Source organism: Neodiprion virginianus, chromosome 7, assembly GCF_021901495.1.
Source record: "Neodiprion virginianus isolate iyNeoVirg1 chromosome 7, iyNeoVirg1.1, whole genome shotgun sequence".
Taxonomy (NCBI): Eukaryota; Metazoa; Arthropoda; class Insecta; order Hymenoptera; family Diprionidae; genus Neodiprion; species Neodiprion virginianus.
Window position 1 is genome coordinate 7,772,709 of NC_060883.1, and position 10,257 is coordinate 7,782,965.

General features: G+C 35.2%; 1 protein-coding gene across 1 annotated transcript; it reads right to left on the bottom strand.

The window, feature by feature from the left end:
• Positions 1-4,935: 4,935 nt before the first annotated feature.
• LOC124309117 (integrin-linked protein kinase) lies at positions 4,936-9,926 on the bottom strand. The gene is made up of 7 exons (XM_046772393.1): positions 9,468-9,926; positions 8,125-8,290; positions 7,695-7,887; positions 7,527-7,607; positions 6,753-7,195; positions 6,029-6,259; positions 4,936-5,952 (listed from the first exon to the last, which is right to left on the bottom strand). Exons 1-7 carry the CDS (start codon positions 9,554-9,556, stop codon positions 5,806-5,808), a joined length of 1,350 nt encoding a protein of 449 aa, XP_046628349.1. The 5' UTR covers positions 9,557-9,926; the 3' UTR covers positions 4,936-5,805.
• Between the last annotated feature and the right edge of the window lie 331 nt (positions 9,927-10,257).

Below are 10,257 nucleotides of genomic sequence, written 5' to 3' on the forward strand. Positions count from 1 at the left end.
TGGCAATAGATTGTTTATTAATGAATTATTTCGAACTTTGATCATTGATGAATATCTTCTACCGCCTACTAGCCAATTCGAAATGAAGTTCGTCATTAACAGTGTGAGTGACGCTTGGTGTATGAAAAGAAATTACATGTTTGCTTAATCGTAGTAATTTTTTTGCGCACCTCGTAATTCAACATTTTCGCCGGTAGGCGATGTGTAACATGCAGGATGAGTATGCGCGGCTCTGCGGTCATACAGCAGCTTGATGTAATTCCCTGTTTAAAAGTCTCGACTAAAAATAGTCGGTTGGCAACAAGTATAAGCACCACCTAGAATTATTCTGAATTTACACAGCGATTATGTGAACCAACACTGACAAGTGGTGGTTTCGTGCAACTTATTGTTGGATCAGCAGAATGATACTTGCAAAATTAGACTTTCTAATGAATGACAAATTTTTATAGACTTGTTGGATCCTGAAACGCCTGATCGATTCTTTGTGGGCGTTTATTTTCTTGAAAACGAAGACACGTATTCCAAATAAAAATTCAACCATAATGTCTAATTCATAAAGAGATTAGTGACATTTGCATCTATATCTACTGTTGTAGTCAGGAATAACTTACACCTGCAGCCATCGCAGAATCTTAATCAAAACACTGTATCATTATATCATCCATATTAATCATATAAATCTCTTCCATGAGCTTATAATACCAAACATTAATACACTTTATCCATTGAAAGTGGTCTTGAAATTTTTCGAGGAATGAATAACTGCTCCGAACTATAAAATTGACTGCCAAAATTTTGTTTCGTTGTACAAACGATAAATATATTACCTCGTTACGTGATTACCAAATCGATATTGGGATCAGATACACTTTATAGTGATTATATATTTTGATGATTCATATAATCAACTTTTACACGGTCTTGAGTAAATTACATTAGGCAAATTTTCATTTCTTATAGCTGCTAGAAAATCCTGGTGAAATTTGTACGGTTTGAATATCATTGGAATTACAAGAAACTGTGGCGATATAAGTATAACTATTTAGTGTGATTATAGTTGTAAATATTACATATTTTGGTTATTGCAATAATAATTCTGCTCCGTTAGTTTACCATATATTAGTCATTCAAAGAACATTTTAACATCAATTTATTCTTGCACACTGACTTCAAATTATCGGAGTTGTTACAAGAAAATATTGTACGAGTGCCACAATCAAAAAAAAATACTAGTACATACTGGCTTTGCTAGTCACGTCTATCAAACTCATTTTCATTCTACACCCAGGGCCGTACCAACAACGTCATTGCGTATGGCGGCAAAATTTGAACATGTGTACAAATTTTTAAGAAAACACTTTTTTCAGAACAAAAAATGAAATGGCCCGAAAACAATCAGTAAAATTTTTAATCCAGAAAGGGGAAAGATCCCATACAACTCCGTAAAAATCCAACAAGTGAATAAGCCCGAGTGCTATAATCCTTCTTAGATCAACATCAACTTTCTGGAGCCTCAAGTGGGTCTTGAGTAAAAATATGTAATAACTGCACGGAGGGAAACGATAATTCAAGTCAAGTAATATTTGCTTGATTCAACTAATCCTTAAGTCAAATACGGCGAACACAATACTTCTTTAATTCAACAAAATATCTTTGTCGGGCGAAATACATATGAGAACATAATATAGAATCGAATCAAGCCGCCTTTGAATGATCATGTTGACGATCATTTTAGTCAAGATAGCACGGCGTGAGTTCCTTGCGATTATGAGAACTTTGTATCAACAAAATGTGTATTTGAAATAACTCAAAATTTTATCCGACGCACCTTAAAGGCTGGGCTTCCGACTCTCATTAGAGCCAGGCCAACCTATTGAATAAGTTAATAGTTTTAACTCGATAGACTGACGTGTGCGTAGATGTTTACTATGATTACATGCGCCTTATATATATTTCTATAATGTTATTATTAATCACAATTCCAACGTCTCAACACCTTGCTAATAGATGCTGTATTTCATTAGTTACATCTTTATCGACAGTATTATCTCGCGTCATCCCCAAATCTGCTACGCAGACTACCCGACCTTATAAATATCTCTGAAGCTATTTCCGTAGCGAGAAAGTTCACCGCCTAGCGGACGTTAATAGTACTAGCATACCGATAATTACGCCGAATACACTCTCTACCTGTTTCAAGCATGTGGTTTTTCTTTTACCTCGTAAATAAATTAGTGCAACTGATTCAACCAGTTACGCCAAACAAGCTTCGGTTAGATAAGAAAGTATGGCATTCAATCGATGTAAATTTTTGTTAGCTAGATTCATGCATTTATTTTACTTCAAGTATATTTACCTAACCTAACCCAATTCTTTCTGTCAACGGACATGCGACTTAGAGGAAAAATGCATCAACTTCGAATGCAATGGTATTTAGTTGATCCAATTAGGAAAACACATCAAAAAGTTCACCCGAATCAATAGTTCACTCTATTGCGACAAGAAAGGCTTCAGTTGAATCAAGAAATTCGCTTGACTAAATCATTTTAACCAACTAACTAAATTGAAATTGTTGAAGTCATCGTATTTGGAACAAATAAGGGATATCGGATTGAAGTGAATCAGCTCCAACAAAATCTAGTTTTCTGCTTCAAGAATTCCTTTGCTTTCCTGTAGTTCCGTTAGTAATGAGGCTGAAATCGATGTCATATAATTTCAACTACTCGCTAATGTCGTGGATAATTTAATTTCAAATTAAACAGCTAAGTTATCTCAATCTCTCTTTTTTTTTCAATACCTTCAGTCCACTGTAATATACAACGAAAATTTCTTATAATGGATTCATAATTTCACTGCCGTAAATTTCAAATTCACAATATATTGACAATGATTTTAGTTGGAAAATTTAAATATGGGGCATGCATGCCAACTCAATATGCGATTGAAACTGACCACTTTTGATTTCACCAATTATTATCTTTCTCTCTGAATGCGGATCACTTATAAGTATACCACTGGCGAAAGTCAGTGTATATGCACTGGAAATTAGTGGAATATCAGTGAAAATTTGTAATTGATTACAGTTTTATTTTTATTAAATCACGAAAAAAAACTCTCACTGTAACGGAAAAAATGGGCAACCTACTTCAATGCGCCTTCTGGAAAAAATGTATCGTGGAATTCGTTAACAAATTGATTTTCTTGGTAGTCGTAAAATTTCTTCTATCGCGATAACAAGTGACTATACTATACTTACGATTCGAGAACTATTACTGCACTGATTATGTCGACAGCCTTGATCTCGTCAGTCTTCAATATCAGGCAATTCAGTAAGCAAGTATTTAATAGTATTCAAGTGCCAGGCTATTGAATATGCAGTGTATGCCAATTTACAGACTGTCTGCAGCGTACGTCACAATATAAGAAGAAGGGTGTTGTCCTTGAGGATGTATAGAAAGTAATTATACTATACACAACAAAGATCAAATAGCAGCTGAGTATGCCGAATTGAATATCACAGCAAATGAAAGCGAGTTGAATGTAAAAGTTAAACAAATGGACATAAGAAGGGATACTTAAAAAAAAATTTTTTTTAATCTTTCCATACTTGTCAACATTCGCTTTGACCCTAAATCTTTCAAGTTTTGAATCATTCAATTACTTCTAGCTTTCTTCGATTTATCACTAATATCACCTTCATACGATGATAAAGATTAGAAAATACTGAAACTGAAATAATTGTAACAAAAATATCGTTCAACTACATTTAATACAGATAAATGATTATAAAACTGAATTGATGCTCACCCAATTTCAAATAATGTGAATACGTCGTACAAGCTGAATATAATATATTTTTCCTGGTCAATGAATTTGGTCTCAACTTAAGTTAATGTCAATTGAATGATCAGTCTGACGAGAGAAATAATTGAAACACATTATTCTATAAATGACCCGTCTTTTCATTGCACTCAATCCTATAATTATAGTCAATTAAATTTGAATTCACGCGATTACAACTTATACCACACAAGAAATGTAATTGACATCAGAAAAGTAATTCGTTTAAAAGCCAATCTAGAGACAATCGCGTTTTATATTTATCGAGAATAACCATTAATCCTGTCAATTAAAAATTCTTTGGTCGAAATAAGTTTATCCGAATAGATTGTACGTTCAGCTTATGTAAGAAACAAAAATCAAGTGCAAATGGGATTTCTTATGCTCATGAATTAACAGTAATTATATAAGTTGTGTAATAAATGTTTCAGTTGTCAAAAGATATCGCTTTATCATTCACAGTTTCGTTGCACCGTTTTTTGAATTCACAATATCGCTGTGATTGACAGTAATACAAGATTCTTACAGCGGCAGGTGAACTTGAGGTGATAAGAGGTTTCTGGAAAGTTGAACTTGAATTTTTTGTTAATCTCCAATAAAGAAAAATGCCTATTCCACGCTAATCCATATTATTTTCCCTCAGTTACATTACCTATCCAAGAAATGGAGGCCACATTATAAACAATCCTCGGATATCAAACAATCTGTAGCACTAAGATATTCTGCGTTTTCAATTATTAGCGAGCAATGTCTCGTAATTAACTAGAAATTTTGCAGGACTTTGTTTTAGGACATATCGAAATTTATGGGAACTATAAACTGATTATAATGAACTATTTTTTACGCAAAAGTTGATAGGTATTTGATATTGTGACATTGGTGGATGTATATAAAACTACGTAATTAATAAAAAAACATATTGTAACAAGGACAGACCATGCGTATTGCATAATTAGTATTAAGTATAAGGTATTTTACGGCAGGAATGAAATAGTTGAGACACTTTGCATTAGACCTGTTTCTTGATAAGACGTGATCGATAAAACATGGTTTGCATCCAACCGAATTTGCAGACCGTATTGAAACTCAATGTATGATTTAGTTGAGATTTATTTATTTTTTGGCGAATTGTAAATAATGAAACTTGAACATAAATTGACAAGATCGTTAGACTTAAAAATACACATTGTTTTAATCTCTAGCGTTAAAAATTGCGAAAAGAAATGTCAAGGACAATTACAGAGTATTGCAGACATTTCCTTGTGGCAAGCACGATGCAGGTCAAGACAAGCATTTAATTCAACATACAATTTTTTTTTTTTTTTCTTCACCACGAAGCGGACATCGACAAATAAATATAAATATATTTATGTATATAAATATTCAACATTTGAAGAATTATATATGTATAGGTGTATATAAAACAGTGTAGAACGCAACTCAGACCTTCGGTAGAATATTAAAAAATCAAACATTGATAATTTGTACAAAGGCATCAACGATAAAGCTTTCAACTCCAGCTTACAAGTATCCATTACGGGTATATAAAGTGAAAATGTATAATACAAATATATAATATGTATACTAATGAATAATATACTGAGAGTATTCGGTGAAACATACTGGTTCAACAAATATTCATGGTTCAAGTCTATGATAATAAACATTGGATAAGTTGGAAGAATCATGGAGGCAGGAGTTTTGTATAGTATACATAGATTCTATAAAAAATATTACAGTTATTTCAAATATTCAAGGCACCAATGTGAACATGCAATGTGAATGCAAATTATTATTATTATTATTAAGTCAAGTGAAAAAGTTATACGATGTTATATATATTACGTTAGATTGTATTAAGAGAATGCAGCAGTTTGGTGCTTGTTACGACGTATACATACATGCATGTGTGTATATAAAATAAGAACATTAAATGAACACAATGTGGTTTCTTGTAACCCATCAGCGTTTCATCTTATCAAGAATAGGCACGACCATATCAAACGAGGGACGTTTACCAGGATCTTCGTTCATGCATATGCGAATCAGCTTCGCAAGATGAGGAGAAATCCCTGGTGGAATACTGACGCGCAGGTCTTCCATAGCGATCTGGAATAGATAAGATTTCGACTCGTTAAGGCAAGTTTGTCATACGGAAGCTGGAATTGCAGTAACTGCATCCGACCTTCATGCCGCATTCCATGGGGGAAAGATCAGCGAACGGTACTTCTCTGGTTGCCAATTCCCAGAGCAGGACTGCAAAGCTCCACATATCGCTGGCCTCGAGATTAATGTCAGACGGTTTTTTGTTCAATGCTTCCGGAGACATCCAAGCGGGCTCGTAAATTCTTCCAACTTCTTGGAATGAAAACTTAGAATCAGCCATGTTTACTCTTGCAGTGAGATCCTCGTCTATCTGGAAATCATGAGAAACATGCTCACTTCTCAGGATTCATGAAACAATTCAATATTTTAATACAGAGTAGCACCAGAAATCGGACTGTTTAATTTTTTTTAATTTTCCTGATTTAATGAGCCTATTTTCTCCGGCTTCCTTGCCATTTTTGCGCCATTAATACCCAATATCATGATTCAAAAATGCTCATATGCTGTTCAAGGTACCTTTTAGAGAATCGTGTGTAATATTAAGTAATTGTTACATCAAAGTGAAAATCGAAAAATTATTCGATTTATTACAATCGTATTGATATCCAATTTGGCGTCAATTATTATTACAAAAAAACTGAAAATATTCTGACAAACAAAAAGAAATATCTTCCCAATATTTCCCTGAAAAATTTTTAGATTTTGTGTCGCCACCCTGTAACGGTGTCTTTCAATGAAACCTAGTTGCAAGATCAGATAACGTACTACGCAGTGTTTTCTTAATTTTTGCTTCCCCTGCTTACCATGACATGTTTACTGTTAAGATGAAATCTACATCTGCTCTGCCTTTCAAGCCCGTGCAGAAAAGCCATGGCCCGCACAACGTCCAATGCTAATCTGAGCGCCCTAGCTGTATCGACAACGACGCCAGTTCCTCCATGTAAAAGTCGATGTAAACTGCCTCTGGCCATGTATTGAGAGACGGTCGCGAGTTGTGGAGGCTGGTTAACGCAGCCAAGAACTGGGAGAATGTTGGGATGAGAAAAAATTCGAAGTTTGGGAAATTCCTCATTGAAGTCCCTTGATATTCTAGAGGTGCATTCTCTGAGGTTTAGTATTTTTGCCACGATATCGTTGTTCTGCCACCGTCCTCTCCAGGTTTCACCGCTCGGACTACTCGCCAAGTGAGTATGCAGCGATAAATCCGCCATATTGATTCCTTTGTGTCTTGACAAAGTTGCATCCCCTGCGAAAACATGGATTTTCTCATCTGTTTTACTGCAATAGCGAGGAAATGTGAACGATCGCAAGAAACTTTCATTTAGAAAAATCAAACATATCCACGTCAAAAGGCATTTTTTGTTATGTAAATAATGGAAGAGTGCGGAAAATAGAGCTGAGAAGAAGTTAAAAAATTAAAGAGTAAATCTCAAATTAACTTGACGCAGATTAAGAAAAGATGCTGACCATTACTAATATCACAAGCATATAAAGGTACAATATTAACAGAGTCGATTGTTTCGAGCCTTTCTTTAATCCACGCCTTGAATCATTGACTTAGTTATTTTGATACTCACTGCTCCTGGTTTTCAATCCAAGCCAACTTTGATCCTTGAAATGAATCTTTTTCAAGTCTTGTCCGTATTCAACGGCGAGATCTGAAAAAACGAAGTACATTTTCTTGATTACTAGGTATTGTGTATAACATTTTACAATAATAAAGAAGAGAAAGTATATCCCATTACCATGCAATCTTTTTGCCAGAGGTCCTCTAGCCTTGTCCAGCGGAGTATCACCGTCTTTGTTGGCGATGGAAACCAAAGCTCCAGCGGCTACCAATTCCTCCGCCACCGCCTGATCACCCCAGAAGCAAGCATAATGCAAAGCGGTGTTTCCGTGTTCGTTGGTCACATTGACATCGGCACGATTTCTCAGCAGCTATAAAAAAGAAGAGAATTGCAATTAAAAAAATTTCTCAATTTCACCGATACATATTTTCATTGGCTTTAAGAGCAAATTTTTTCTAGCTGATCTATGATAAAGATTTGCAAAAAACTATTGACCCGATCTTTGTTGTTTGAACACAGTTTTTAATTTCGAGACTATTGGGGTGTAACTTTTCAGATGCTCTCCTTATAATAATACAAAGGAGTACGACAAATATCGAATACTAACCAACTGAACAATGTCCTTATGCCCGTGTGCTGAAGCAAGGTGGAGCGGCGTGTCGTCTCCTCTATTCGTTGCATTGATGCGAGCACCTCGCATCACGAGCAATTCAGCCAACTTTGAATGGCCTTCCTTGCTGCACCAATGCAGCGGGCTGAAGCCGTGATCATCCCTGATGAAAATTAAAACAAATGGAAACAAGAGTTGAATTACATGAATGTTTGAATATTCACTGTTAGTTGGAAATGTAATATTTAAAATAATGCACTGTCCTCAAATTTACATGAACATGAGTCATATTTCTGATTTGTATAATGTCTACCTTTCGGCTATAATCAAGAGCAATAACGTAAACAAATTTCTTGTTGTCGATGTCAAGAAAATCGTCACTGCATATAATATTTGCTTATAATATGAACAGGGTATCACCAAATTTACGAAATGTTGAACTGGTTTTTCCGAACCACGGCGCATTAAATTATATGAGAAAAGGAAGGCAAGACATGAAAATCAAACATTATTCTTTTCGAAAGCAAGTTTGTTTATCAAAGGAGAAAAAGAGTAAAAGAAATTCAATAAGTCAGGTCAGTACAATTTTTTTCTTCACAATTTATATTGTGATTATGATTCAAACATTGTTTTAAAAGAATAATCATTTATTTTTTCATATAGATAAAAGTGACATTCATTTTCTTGTCGACAAAACTGATTTTACAAATTAAAAAGTAAAGTGAACAAGTCGATCATTGTTGTGCAGACAAGAGGAAACTTTGACAAACATTTCTTCACCAATTTTGGCACTGTGTGACAATTGTTCTTTCATTATTTTATCAAATTCCAGTAACATATTTACAGAGGTAAGAGACTGAGGGTAGTAAAATTAGCAATATAAATTCTGTAATTCTGGAATGAATTCAAAAAAAGTAGTTAGCAAAATATGCGTATGTTTCACTATATCACAAATTACTGAAAATTTCAGACATAATAATGTTGGGTCTTCCAAGTACAACGCATATGCATTATGTTTTACACAGTGTAGTAATACGGATGGGTGACATTCGTTTCCTGCTAAGGAAAAAACATAACAAGATTGTGGTAGAGTTTTGATAAGAAATTTCTCGTACAAAAAATATTATACATTGATGTATCAAAAGATTCGTTATTACAGAGCTTTCATAATTTTGTCCTGCATCATGTAGCGATTATTCCGATTCCTGCAATAATTTGGAAACTAGTGACAAGAGTTTTAAAAAGTGCTGAAAACACGTCAAGATCAGCTGATTGCGAAACTGCAGCGGACTTCCCAGCGTTCAACCATAAATGGTAATGAGCAACTCCCATGATCTTACCCTTGGTTCATGTCATGTTCGGTGTCATCGAGCCAGACGCGAACTTGCATCGCGTTTCCTTCACGGCACCAGTGAAATATATCCTCCATTGTTAAAGGGGTTTATAACAATTAATTAACGCTCTCTAAAAATAATATAGCTGGCCGACTCCGTCACGTCCGAAAAAGAGCAACTTCGGTCACGCTCTAAATATAACCATATTTATACGCACGTATATCAATGATTGTAATAAACTGCAATTAGCTACTGGACACACCAAACGTATAACTCGACGATTTTAACTCTGGGATGAGAATTTATGAATCGTTAACACTGTCGATCGTATTTCTAACTCCATCGGCACACACCCAAATATTGTGTAACTCTTTACGCTGACATCTCTAATTATAAATCACCGTGTGCGATCGTGCGATGTCGCATGCGGGATCATATCGCTGCTTCCCAGATTCATTCGTCTTAAGCTTCTATGAATTGTCTCTAGATGGCACTGCCATGATCGACACTCCGATTTAGCCATTGGCTAAAGAACGCTCATGATGGCCAGCTCAATAGGGCATTTTGAAGAAGCGAAAGGGTGCGGAAGTAACGGCAATGCCCTACGCTTACCGACTGCTTAAGCCTGGTCTACACCAAGAAGGCTAGAGAACAGGAGACCGAACTCCTATTGTAATCACTGATATATATATTATATATCAGTGATTGTAATGTGAGTTTGAAGTGGGCCTATATATGACCGTCGACTGGCGTTGCTGCTAACCGTAGGGTACATGCGCAATCCGATACTGCGCTT

What these genes read in the sequence shown, in the direction of transcription:
- LOC124309117 (XM_046772393.1), bottom strand. Translation starts at nt 9,556, where the DNA reads ATGGAGGATATATTTCACTGGTGCCGTGAAGGAAACGCGATGCAAGTT. An exon ending in TCTGGCAAAAAGATTGCATG is followed by an intron (nt 7,608 to 7,694) that starts GTAATGGGATAT and finishes TCGTTTTTTCAG; the next exon opens with ATCTCGCCGTTGAATACGGA. An exon ending in TTAACAGTAAACATGTCATG is followed by an intron (nt 6,260 to 6,752) that starts GTAAGCAGGGGA and finishes CATGATTTCCAG; the next exon opens with ATAGACGAGGATCTCACTGC.